The sequence below is a fragment of the Accipiter gentilis genome, chromosome 9 (genome assembly GCF_929443795.1).
Source record: "Accipiter gentilis chromosome 9, bAccGen1.1, whole genome shotgun sequence".
In the NCBI taxonomy this organism is placed as follows: domain Eukaryota; kingdom Metazoa; phylum Chordata; class Aves; order Accipitriformes; family Accipitridae; genus Astur; species Astur gentilis.
The window spans coordinates 26097331-26110343 of NC_064888.1; the positions used below are offsets into that span (position 1 = coordinate 26097331).

The 13013-nt window shown below is 57.4% G+C and overlaps 1 protein-coding gene across 1 annotated transcript; it reads right to left on the bottom strand.

Moving 5' to 3' along the window:
* Positions 1–3888: 3888 nt before the first annotated feature.
* Positions 3889–9427, bottom strand: HHEX (hematopoietically expressed homeobox). Its single transcript, XM_049810441.1, has 4 exons — positions 8976–9427; positions 7085–7263; positions 6791–6841; positions 3889–5138 (listed from the first exon to the last, which is right to left on the bottom strand). Exons 1-4 carry the CDS (start codon positions 9358–9360, stop codon positions 4905–4907), a joined length of 849 nt encoding a protein of 282 aa, XP_049666398.1. The 5' UTR covers positions 9361–9427; the 3' UTR covers positions 3889–4904.
* Positions 9428–13013: the final 3586 nt, after the last annotated feature.

A 13013-nucleotide genomic window follows, 5' to 3' on the forward strand; every position in this document is an offset into this window, starting at 1 on the left:
TACTGCTTTGCTTCTACCAAGCTGACTGGAGAGTGAACAAGTTAGAGTAACAGTTTCCTAGAATTGTAGTAACATCTTTGACATCGTAAACAACACTTTCAGGAAAGAAAAAAAAAGATTTATAAAAAGGGAAAAAGTCTCTACCACAATTGAAGAACAAGCATGAGCCCAACCTCTCTGACCGTTTAATGTCAGGCCCTTTTTAATATGGGGGGGGGGGGAGGGGGAGGGAAGGACTATTAGTTCTATTTGTTATTAAAGCTTAATGACATGGGTAGGTATCAGTCTGGTAGGAAAAAACCCTACATCTCAATTAGTCCCATTAGAGATTATGTCTTTATGACATGGGTGGGTATCTGACATTCAGGGGATAATTCACAAGTCACCAACTGAATTGAAAGAGTCCACCAACTAATGGTTTGCTGGTATAACTCCAAGTGACCAAAATAACACGGTCTGGACTTGCTTGAGATTCCTGGGTTTTAGTAGTCATTTGTCGATAGCTCTCAAACAATGGAGCTGTGAAATGGAGCCACTTAAGTTATCATGATGAGGCTTTTTCACTATTGTGTCAAGTTTTTTTTGGCCTTGGCGTGTACCACCTGGAATATTTTAGAAATACACATCGATTTCCTGTTTTGAATAAATAGGAAGAAAACAAATCTCCTATGTTCATAAGGCCCGTAGCCAACAAAATCCTGACTAAGGCAGAAACTTCACAGTTGGCAATAGTTCTTTGGTAAACAGTTGTCACCTACAGACCTGGACAAAGCCTTTCTGTCCTTGCTAGGTCCAAACCACCATTAAATGTTAATGGGAAGTTAATCTGAATCAGATCAGCATGCTCTGACCTGCTGTTGAAGCTTATTTCAGGTTTTCAGCACTATCTTGAAACTTCCTCATGTGCTAAAACAATGCCCTTAAAATCTAAGCTTTATATATACATGTATACACGTAGCTGAAAGACAATAGTCCCCCCTGCTCAGATGTTTTGTCTGTCTGATTTTTGTTGTCCTCTGAGAAGACACCTAATAGCAGATTTCTGCGGGGCCTGACACCATTTATTGTTGTCCGCTGAACTGAGTGGTAAACCCTCCGCTTACCCGGCATGACCAGAGGAAGGTCCTTTTCAGCGAAAGCAAACAGTGAGGAGCCCTAAGATATTATTTCCTATTATTGTGCAATAGAAGAGGCTCTGGCCATTTCAGTGTGAAGGATTAACGTCTCCGGGACTGCAAACATCGTGCAGGCACTTTCCTCCTCCCCCGCGCACCACGGAACCACTCGAGGCTCCCTCGGCGAGCGCAAACGGACTGCCCCACGCGTGTCCCGCCGGCGGGGGACGGGGGGGACGACGACACTTGCCCTGCCCCGCGCGTGGGCGGCCTCCGCGGACCGAGGGGGCGCCCGCCCGCTCCCACGGGTGACTTGGGGACGGGACCCCCAGCCGCGGCTGTCCCCCGGCCCGGGTCGGCCCGGGCGGCCTGCGGGGCCGGCGGCGGAGCCCGCTGCGGGCGGCGGGGGAGCCGCGCTGCGTAAGGAGGCAAAGTACATCGGCGGCCGGGTCGATATCCTCCTATTCGGCTAGCAACAGTTCTGCATATCAAAGGCCGACGAACCTAATGGCTAAAAATATAAGTACCTGACCCGGAGGATTAATCACACACTGTCAGGCTGAAATTGGTGCAATTCTTCCAATCATTAACGTTTTGCTTACAAAAATGTGCTTTTCTGTTTGTTTTTCTGCTAAATGATAACCATTTTCAAGTTGAATCGGCTGATAAAAAAGTCGAAAACAAGACGGGAGTTGTGCTGGAAAGGTCATACGTGCTAGTTCGGCATGAAATAGCCAACAGGCAAACAAATAGGAAAAAGCAGGGTGGCACGGAAGGGGCTCGAAGATTTTACCGAACGGTGTAAAGTGCTTTGGCCGGTTTTCTCCTGCCGAGGAGAAGAGACCGCCTGTGGAGAGCTCGCCCGCCTCGCCGTGGGCATCCCCACGCGAGTCTCCCCCGCTGCGGACGCGGGCTTTGGGCGTTAGGGACCGATGCTGAGGGGGGCGGGGGGGGGGCATTTCTGAGCGGCGGCTCAGCCCGGCCCCGCCGGCGCGTTTTGCCTCGGTGCCGCGAAGCGGCGGGCCCCCCTCCCCGGGCGGGTGGGTGAGCAGGGGCATTTCCAGAGCCGAGCCCGGGTGACAGCGCTCTTGTCACCTCTCCCGACGCCCTGGAAATCCACATCCCCGGGCCGGCGGCTGCAGACGATGCATCTGCGCTCCCCACCTGCAGGGAGCCGCCAAATGCCCTGCCACCGCTGGGAAGGCGCCTGGGTTTAACGAGCCCGGCTTTCCGGGACCCCGTTACACCGGCCGGGACACAGACCCGAGCCGCGCCCCGGGCGGAGCCCCTACCCCTGCCATCGCATCGGGCCGGGCAAGTCTTTCAGCGCGGCTGGCTCCCGGCTTGCCCCGGCCGGGGGATGCGGGCGTCGCCCCGCATGGAAATGGGGTTTACGGAGGCCCCGCACCCCCCGGGCCGCCGCCTGTCGCCCCCACGTCGCGGCGGCTGTCCCACGCGTGTTCCCGTCCCCGCGCGAAAGCACAGCCGTAACACGAAGCCGCCCTGAAGAGGTAACGCCCGTTTCGCGCTCCCCGACCTCGGTCGGGACAGACAGACAAGAAAAGGACAAATGGAAGGGAAAGCACCGGGACGCCCTTTCCCGAGTGCCCCCCGCCCTGCTGCCGGGACACACACCCCCACCCCCCCGCAGCTCCCGCGGCTCAGCCCCGGAGACTCACAGCGGGCTGTTCCCGTCCCCGTCGGCACCCGGGCTGAGACCCGCGACAGAAACGCTGAGCGAGAGGCAAACGCGAGGGATGGAAGAGCGTTTTGCTCCCGAGCGGAGCCCCGCTGCGCGCTTTCTGCTCCCGACGGCGATCTCCCCGCCTTGCGCGCACCGCGGCTTGCGGGGCTGAGGCGTCGGCCAGGGGCTTCTCCCCTGTCCCAGCCTGCACGAACGGGTGGCAACGGAACCTCCCCGTTTGCTCTATGTTTTCGGGCCCCGCTCCCGAACGCCCGTTTTAAAAGAATAAACCAAAGCCGCAGCCGCTCAATTATTCAGAGGACTCGGCTGCTCTTTCTCGAAGCGTTAACCTGCTCAGACGCGACGCACCGACTGCCCTAAGGGCCGCCCCCCCTCGCCAATCAAAATAGTCATTTCTTGCTCCCTAAAATCCTTTCCTGGCACTAAAAGCCTCCGTGGCACCCGGCCGAGGGCACCTGTCCCCTGGGTGCTCGCTGCGGAGCGCGGGGACACACACACCACACACACGACACACTGACCCGCGCGGGCGTCCCCCCACGGGATGCCCGGTCCCGCGGGCATTTCCCTGCACCCCCGGGCTCCGGGGTCCTTCCCCGCGCCCCCGGGCCGGCATCATTTCGGAGAAAGGCCGATGAATAACCACTGTTGACTCAGGTGGGTCAGCGGCTGCCCTGGCTGGGGTCGATGCCCGGCCCCGAGCAGGCACCGCTCCTCCTCCGGCCCGCGCCCCCCCGGCTCCCCCACGGTCGGGGCGAGCCGGGGGTGAACACCTACGCTCCCAGCCGGGGCTCGCAGACCAGGCTCTCCTCCTCCCGCCGCAGAACCCTTGCCCGTGCAGGCACAGGTACAGGCAAAACCGAAAGGTGGGGTGGCAGGCTGAAAAACAGAAAAAAAAAAAAAAAAAAAGCAGCGAGCCCACAAAAGATCCCCGCAACGCGAGGGTGCCCAGAGGGCTGCAGGGTGGCCGGTGACCAGCACGCTACTAGAAGGAAAAGCCCGATTACAACACACCTGGTAGGGGGGAGGCTTGGGATTTCTCCTGCCAGTAACTGGATGGCCAGCATGGCGGGTGGTGCAGAGTTTAGTTTTATTTCACAGACAAGTCCATCAAAAATTAAATACCAGGGTTTGTTTGGTTTTTTTTAAACATCGAACAAATATGTACAAAATATGAACAACGTGAGGTATAAAACCGCAAGTCTTTTAAAGAAAACTAGTATGTACAGAAGCAGATACGTATACAATAGGCATTATCTTCCCACGGCTGTGTGCCTCACTTATCCCCCACAGCTGATGCCAGTTTCTCTCCTGCAGCAGGGTCCTATCACTCCCTGCATTTTCTTTTCAAATACAGAATCTGTTAAAAACAGCGCTACAGATTTTCAAGGAGAAAAATACGGGGTTTTTTTTCCTGCAAATGGAACCATCCAGATTGCGGGGCAAAGTCCTCAAAAGACTGAGAAGGCACATTTTGTCTCACGCAAGAACAAAAATGAATCTGTCCGAAGACTCTACCTGATGAACGGAGGGATGTCTCAGTGGAGAGCACCATGGCAGGTAAAAGGGTGTGAGCATAAGGCACTTGTTGGGATGGTCAAATCCCTCCCTATTTCACAGAACATGTTTCTCTGCTTGCAAAAGGTGTTTAAATTAATCTATTTAAACTACATTTGTTTACACATACAAAGGGCTTAGTCCTGCAATCCATACTCATTTCCACACTACCTAGGGAGGAGTTTTGCCTGATCACCACCAGCAGCTGATTCAGACCCCTCCGTGGGTAAGGACAGGGTGCAGTATTACATTCCAGTTAGAACACCGATTAATGTACAAATATATCTTACAAATATTTAAATACAAACCATGCTCCTTTAACCAAATTAGAGATCTGCCAAAAATGGACTGTTTGCGGAAAATACATCTTTCTTTCTCTGCTTATTATAAAACGAGTCTATTTGGTGGTGGGGTTTTTTGTTTTCCTTTCAGTGGAACGGTGAAAGTTTTCTCCTGTAGCATAATGCTCTTCCAAACCAGCCCCTGGTAAAGTGCAAGCCGACTTAGGGTCCACTCTCCGCATGGGGCTCTTAGTGGGTAGGATTGTAATAGCCTTTATCGCCTTCAATGTCCACTTCTTGATCAGAGTCGTCAGAGACGTCTGACTCCAGGTCCTCCTGCGAAGCGGGCGAGGGGGTGTACTGCGAGCCGTCCAGGGAGACCTCCTTACCCTTCTGCTCAGGGGTTGGGCAGCTCTCCGGCCTTTGGTCACTGTGACTGTCAGCACCTTCCACTTCTTCTTTTTTGGGGGCCTGGGGGTTCTCCTGCAAGGAAAGCAGCCTGCTTTATACAGAAATATGGTCCACAGAGCCAGGAGGCCTGAGAATTCCAGCTGTGCTGGGCGTGGGAAAACCACCCCGGGTTTCTTGCACGAAAAGGCAGGTGTCTGCTGTACCTCCCCGGGCCTCCTGCCTATAAACCTGCCCGAGTGGACTGGGGCCGGGTGAGGGCTCAGCCGCACGCAGGGGCTCAGCTCTGATCCCACTCCCCGGCAGCCACAGGGGCCGCTGCCGTGAATAAAGCTCCTTGGCGATGGTTATCGCAGCCACTTCAAAAGAGTCAGGAGCTGCCAGAGCCCAGGAACCTCTGAACTTTTGTCTTTAGCAAAGCAAATGTTTATTATGAGTCTACAAACACCGACACACAGCTTCCTCCTGCCCTGATCTTTCTTTAATTACACCCAAAAGCAAAAGGAGGGAGGCCGAATCCATCAGTGGCCCAAAAGCAAACGGGAAAAAAATTACTAATTAAGCAAAAACTCAACACTAAAGCACTCACCATTAAAAACAAATCAAACCAAAACAAAACCCCGTTTCCAAAGGCAGGAGTAGCCCTGTGTCGGCAGCCATCTGGGGAGCCCAGTCCCCTAAGGGGGCATGGAATGATACTCTTTAAAAGAAAGCAGGCAGAGACACGAACCCACGATATAACCGTGCGGGCTCAGAGAAATGGATGCGACTGAATGAAAAGGAGGAAATGACTTAAAATGGCTGAGATCCCAAGCGAGCTCTCCGGACACTGCGGCGCAGGCCAGGCCCTGCCAAGGAGGCACCGCCGGGGACCCAGCCTGCTTCTTGCCGAAGCAAAGGGATTTTATTAAAAAATCAACTGAAGTACGGGTTAAGCCAGGGGGAAGGTCACAGAACAAATACGTCTAGAGCGTGGCACTGTCGTTAGTTTTCTTATTATTTTTATATTAAAGGCTGATTTACCAGTAAAACTTGACAATCCACGTCACACTTACTAAAGCCAGACTCAGGCCACAATGCAGGGATTTTTCACAAATCTTTGAGCCAAGGGGCCTCGACCTGGGCGAGCTGGGCAGGATTGGGCCCTCTGGGCCGTAAAATAAAGGTTTATCTGCTTGAGCACAATTTTTAAGGGAAGGGAAACCGCTTCAACCTCTGAGCCTCATACACTGTAACTACTTGTAAACGAAAAGTAAAAGCTTCTCAATTTTCCACGCGGCTCCTCAAAAAAAGCAAGGCATTTGTACCTGCCTCTCCCAACATTTGCAGAATAAATCGACTTGTGTTTATTAAGAGAGGGCGATTTAAAAGACCAGTAAATATTCTTCTCCAAAACAACTAAGTAATTTACTGACAATTACTTATCTTCTCCACGTTAATTGGCTAAACAACATATGGGTTTACAAAACAATTAGCGTGGAGTTTTAATAGGCAGTGTGTGAAAGCCAGGCATAATTGATATAGGAACTACATTAGGAGCTTTTAACGTTAGTGCTGCCTGAACGAGCCCTCATGGATTCCAGCATGACTATTTGTCTTTTTAATCAAGGTGAAGAGGTTAAACAGCCTTTCAGATGACTTCTGCATACAACCTGGAATAGGCGAGCATGGCATAAGATAAGACAATTAAAATACTTATTTCTATAGAAACGGAAACATCCCCGTACCTGCTTTAGACGCCTCCATTTGGCTCTGCGATTCTGAAACCACGTTTTGACCTAAGCAACGACAACGAGAGAAGGCACGGGGCAGTCTCAGAGCCGGTAAGCGCCAGGAGCCTTACCCGAGCCACAAAGAGAAAGCAAGAGCCAGCCCCCCTGGACCCCCCCCCCCCCCCCCCCCCGGCAGGGTCCCCGGGAGCCGTGCACCCACAGCAGCCGCACGACAGGGGCCGGTGCCACCGGCCCCGGGGGCTGCCCGGGGCTGCGGTGCGGTTCCCCAGGGTGCGGGCACGGCCTCACCTGCCTCTCGCTGAGCTGCAGCATCTTGGCGAGGCGCTTCCTCTCCGGCGGGGAGAGGTATTTCTGCGTCTCGAACTTCTTCTCCAGCTCGATGGTCTGGTCGTTGGAGAAGCGGACCTGCCCCCCTTTCCTCTTGTGCAGCGGCCGCTGGATGAAGGGGCTCCACAGCAGCGGCTTCCCTTCAAAGAGAGGCACAGCGCCCAGGGTCACCGGCCGGCCGCAGACACGCCTGCCCGGGGAGTCCGGGCCTGGAGGCACGCCGGGTCCCGGGCCCGCTAATGTCCTTCGCCCGATTTTCTTTCCCGCGGTCCCTAGCCTGATCTTTCCCCTCCTCTGATTTTTACACCTCCGCTGAACAGAGAGACCAGTTAAAGCCACTCTGCGGGCTTTGGCAACATTTCCGTCAATGTGTTTCCTGTTGGTCTATCTCGCAGAAAAGAGAGAGAGAGGAGAGAGAGAGAAAAAAAAAAAAAAATAGGCAAGACCTTTGCTTCCTTCTGCTCTGTTGCTGCGATGCCCCAAAGAAACCGTCTTGCGTTTCTCTGCACCAGCGCCCGGGTCCCCGTGGAGAGCGGGGACGCTGCGGGGCTGGGCCGGCGGGGGTGGAGGTAGGGGGGCGGTGCGCCAAGACGAAGGCACGGGGCCCCCCGCCCGCTTCGGGCAAGAAGCGCCCCCAAGCCCCCCACCCCCGGGCTGGGGCCTTGCCGCCGACGGCCGCGGGGTGCCCGCCGGGCTCAGCCCCGGGCTCGGGGCTGCGGTGCGGGGCGAGGCGAGGCGGTGCAGGCAGCGACACGTCGGGGAGGCAGCCCCGCTGCGGAGCGGCAGCCGCGTCCCGGGGCCGGAGGCTCTGGCCAGTGCCACTGAGTCACTCTGTTTGTCTTTCTGCCTGCACCCTTTGAAATTTGCTGCATTGTTTTTCAAGATTTTGCTTGCGTCAGGCTTTAGTAATTCTGGTGCAAAACAGACTCAAAAAATAGGAAGCAACTGGTTATTTTAGCTGTCATAAAGTCACATCCCACACAGAGGAAATGAACAATATCAGAAAAACGGATCCCGGCTATCAGAAGTCGAGTGTTTCCTGAATTTGTCTGTATTGAGGATGTCGATAAAGTAATCAGCAATGTGCACGACTCCCGGGGAAGAGCCTGCTTCAGGCGGCCAGGAAAACACTTAACAGCTTCTGAAACCAGATTTACTCCTATCGAGAGCTCAAGGTTTCCTGTATGAACGGAAAGGGTCAGCCTCTTTCACTGCACAAATGTGGTGAGTCAGGTCCAGTTTTGCAATCACTAAGAACAAGTGCTGCAGCCCGGGCGCGGGGCTCAGCCCCCGCAGCGCGGACGCTTCCCCCGGCCGCGGGCGAGAGGGGGCCGCCGGGGCCCCGGCCCGGCCCGGCCCGGCCCGGCCCGCCCCGCCGGGGAGCCGCGGGGGCCCCGGCGAGCGGAGCCGGCCTCCCCACTGTTTTTCAAGTCATCCGCAGGAAAAGGCTGAGATCTGCCATGCGATCTCCCAGCACAATTAAAACTCCCCACCAAAACCACACGCGACATTACTAAGGACACTCTCAGAGTCACTTGGTTGAAGGAAAACAAATCTGAGTCACCGCGGCCGCGCACTGTGGTCTCGCTGCCAGCGCCGGAGCGCGGCGCGTCTTTAATTTACTGTAAATCAGACGGGGGCCGGAGGGAGCCAGGGGGGGAGCGCAGAGAGGCGGCGGGGCCGGCGGGAAAGGGGGGCACCTTTCCGTCACTTCCCACCCCCCCCCACCCCCCAGCCCCCGACGGCGGGACGAGGACGGGGACGGGGACGGGGACGGGGACGGGATGGGAGCGGCGAGGCGGCAGCCCGGGGAGGGCGGCGGGGGGGGCCCGAGGGGGCGTGCATGGCTTACCCAGGGGGTCCTGCCGGATCAGGGCGTGCGCGTAGTCGCCGACGGCGCGGGGGAAGGAGTAGAGGGGCCCGGCGTAGGCGCCGGTGCCGTAGGTGGCGGCGAGGTGGTGGGAGAAGGCCGGGTGGATGGGGGTCGGCTCGTAGATGGGGGTCCGGTACGGGGACACCAGGCTGGTGAAGGAGGAGTTGGGCGACGGCAGCGGCGGCGGCGGCGGGGCGGGCAGGGAGTGGGGGGCCGGGGCGGCGGCGGGGCCGCGGCCCAGGATGTCCTCGATGTAGAAGGGCGTGGGGTGCGCGGGCTGGAGCAGCGGCGTGGGCGCGTACAGCGGGACGCCGACGCCCAGGGTCGCCGCCGCCGGCGCCGCGCCCGGCGGCTGGTACTGCATGGCGCGGCCGCCGCCCGCGCACCCCCCGCGCCCCCGGCCGCCCCTGCGGAAAGCCGGCCCTCGACCGCGGCCGCTGGGTGCTGGCACCGCCGCCGCGGGTTTCTCTGGGCTCGGGTTACCCTTCGATAGGTTTCTATTGGCGCGGGGCGGAGCCCGCGTGGTCTCTGTCCCCTTCCTGCCACGGCTCCGTCTAGCCAATGAGCCCGGCCAGGGAAGGGGGAAACCACCCCCCGCCGGCAGACGCTCCCCCCGCCTCCCCGAGCAAACTCCCCGCGGCGCCAATCAACCACCGCCGCGGCCCGGGGGAGCGCGGGCAGCGGGGCGCGATCGGCCGCCCGCCCGGGCCCCGACGGCACCGCGCGGGGAGGGGGGGGTGGGGGGTGGGGGGTGCGTCTGAGGCTACGGAGCGGGGGCCCGGCGGCACCGGGCGGGGGGCCCGGCGCTGCGCCCACCGCCTCCCGCTCCTCCACGCGCGCCTCGGATTTCGGGCTTCACCACGGGGGAGAGCGTTGTCTTCCCCCCCCCCCCGCCCCGCCCCCCCCCCCCCCCCCCCCGCAGCGTGGCCCGGCCCCGGACTGAGGGAGGAGGCGGAGAAGGGGGTGCGCGGCCGCCTTCCCCCAACGGAGCTCGGCGAGCCCCGCGGGCCTTTGGAAAGGCCCGGGCTGCGCGGACCGGGAAAGGGGCGGGGGGGGGGGGGGAAGCCGCGGAGCGGGGCCGCGCAGGCTCCTGCCCCGTCCCCCAGGACTGGGCCGAGAGCCCCGCGGGGCGCGGAGCCGGGTGGCGGGCGCTGCCGGTAAACAGCGGGGCGGCCGCCCCCGGCGGGGCCGTGCGCGGCGCTGGGGACCCGCTCTCCGGGAGCCCCGCCGGGGCAGGCGGCGCGGCGGCCCGAGCAGCGCCACCTGGGCACCGTCGGTTTAATTCTCGAAACCCGCCGGCCCTTCCCTCCTGCGGCGGGGGGACGTGCGCTCCGTCCGGGCGCCGACAGCTCCCCGGCCCCGCGGCCCCTCGACGACCGCCGCTGCCGGACGGACTTGGGGGTGGGGGTGGGGGGGGCAGCGACCCTCGCTCTCCCCGCGCCCCGTCACCCCACCCTCGCCCCGACGGCGGCGGGTGGCGCCGCCTTCCCCCCCCCCCTCCGTGGGAGCGCAGGCGGCAGGTGCCCCCTGCGCGTTCGCGGACCCCGCCGGATCGCCCGTCCCCCGTCTCCCTCACACGCCCCCGAGCTGACAGCGAGCACGGAAAGCTGTTAAGGAACAGCAGGTGCTGGTTTAACTTACTTTCTTTTTTTTTTTTTTTTTTTTTTTTAATATAAAAAAAGAGAAGGTCTCCAGTTCAAACCCACGAAGATCTTAATAACTAAGAGGCTCAGAGCAAGACGAAAGGGTGTTGGTGAAATGGAAATATATATATTTTTAATAACATAGGGAGGTTGGGGTTTTTTTTTTCTTTACATTGTTAACAAATGCCAAAACTCACCTTTAAAGCGTGGTCTTGTGTCTTGTAAATATCAGGTACACATAAAGCGAGCTGACAGTTTTGATTATTTTTTCTCTCTCTGCTCAGTCTCCCAGGCATTGCTCTTTCCAAGGGGTTTAGCTAATGTTTTCATCTGGAAGTGTTGGATTTGCAGCTTGATTTACTTAATAAATGTACAGTAAACCGATGACCCGTTGCCCTCTGGAATAACGACGTGCATGATACGAGGCAGCAGTATGGAGGGCCCCCACAATATTTTACAAGCTGTCGATGCAAAATCCTGAGAACAAGTTTAAGCGAAAAGAAAAAACCAACATGTTTTGCTGCATTATTGGAAAACAAATAAATAGAGGAAGAGATTATTCTTTTCTGACTTTTATACAAGCAATAGGCCTTGTTAAAAGGAAGTTTTAATGGCACAGTTATTACATTCCACTACCACTGCATAATCCCTAACAAGAAAAATGAAGCACTTAATTTTGCAGTTCTACAGCACCGCCCCTTTCAAATTCAATTGTTAGACCTCAGCCTTCCTCCTTCCACGGGTTGGAGACTATTAAATCCGCATTCATGAAATGTCACATTTATTGAACTACATAATTTTTTAATATCACTAGTGCAGGTTTTATAGTTGATTTTATTGTTTTTATGGCCATTCGGGGCTCTAAAACCCGGATTTTTTCAATGTTGTCCTTATAATTTTTTTCACACAGTCAGAACTAATAAAATAGAACAGTTGTGACTTTTTAATGCAAGGGGTCTCGGAGTTTCAATATTTTCACTCTGCTGGATACTAAAACCAATAAAAATACATGAGATTTTAATTATTTTCTGGATTAAATAAAACCTTTCCCTTTCTTTTGGAACATACATTTTGTTTGTAGTTTCTGTTGTGAGGGAGATAATGCAGCTTCGGATAAAATACATTATTACCAATATTGCTGCGATGAATACAGTTTTGACTGGATTTTAGAGTCTAACGGGCACTTAAAGTAAGGTGCTGTAGACACCACAAGATCAGCGCAACCAAGACAGCGCTTTAATATTTCTATTATTTCTTCTCCAGGTTCCCTCTGGAAAGCACTCCAATTTATCTGAAAAACCTCGGGAGAGGGGGAGAGAGAGAAACTACACTCCATTCCCGATTAAAAAAAAAAACTTCCACATTAATTTTCTTGGAATGCGCTTGAAACACCCCCAAGTTTTCTTGCTAATCTGGGGATTTCTGGAGGGCGGCGGGGCGGGATGCGTGCATCCCTGCACTGGCACAAGCTCAGCCCGAAGGGATCGGCTGGAGAACTCATTATTTTGTGTAATAACTTCGGGGCCCTGTCCTCCCCTTCACTTTCTGTGAAATCCCCTGCCTTCGAGGAGTTCTCAAAAGGAAAAAAAAAATAAAAAATCAGGGACCCCCTTGTTCCCGGCGGCCCCGCTGCCAGCCCCGACGGCGGTGCCTGGGGAGTCGGGGGGAGGCCCGGCTCCCCTGCCGCCGCCCGGGACGCGCTCCCCCCGGGGCGGACAGAAAAAGCAGCTCAGGCTGGGGAAGGCCGGTGCAAATACGCTACTTCGTGCCTCTCCCAAACCGGGGGGCTGGCGGGGAGGGGGGCGGACAAGCTCCCCGGGGGAAGCTGCGGGGGCCTGGCTGCCGCCGGCCGTTGCCGGCCTCCCCCCTAACGCCCCCCCCCCCCCCCCCCCCCCCTCCGAGCGAGGCTGCCACGGCGGCCTGGCGTGACAGTGCCCCCCGGGCTGTGCCACAAGCCTGGCCCAGCCACGCTCACCGGCTGCTTCCAGCCTATTTCCCTCCCCTTCCAGCCCCCGTCGTGCGTAGAGCCCGGAGCAGCGTTCCCCAAGGACGGCGCCCCACAGGTGCCTCGGGTGGCGGGGGGGGGGGAGCCCTTACCGGAGGAAGCGGGCAGCCCACGGGCTCCGGTGGGGCTCTGGAGCCTCCCGCCGGCCGCCGCTGCCTTCCTCCTTCCCTCCCTCCCTCCCCTCCCGGTGCTGCGGGGAGCCGGCATCCCCGCGGAGGCGGCGTCGGGCCCCGGCTGCGGGTGGCCGGGTCTCCCTCGCCCCCCGGTCCCGGGGCGGCGGAGCAGCGCCGCTTTAATTTAGCGTTTATGTGTCACCGTGTTCGTGAGGGGGTTTTACGGGGCGGCGCTAACGTGAAACACCTGGACGGC

Excerpts from the sequence above, each read along its gene's own strand:
- HHEX (XM_049810441.1), bottom strand. The coding sequence starts at position 9,360 with ATGCAGTACCAGCCGCCGGGCGCGGCGCCGGCGGCGGCGACCCTGGGC. Across the intron at positions 7,264-8,975 it reads GATCCGGCAGGACCCCCTGG|GGAAGCCGCTGCTGTGGAGC; the intron begins GTAAGCCATGCA and ends CTCTCTTTGAAG. Across the intron at positions 5,139-6,790 it reads AATGGAGGCGTCTAAAGCAG|GAGAACCCCCAGGCCCCCAA; the intron begins GTACGGGGATGT and ends CTTTCCTTGCAG.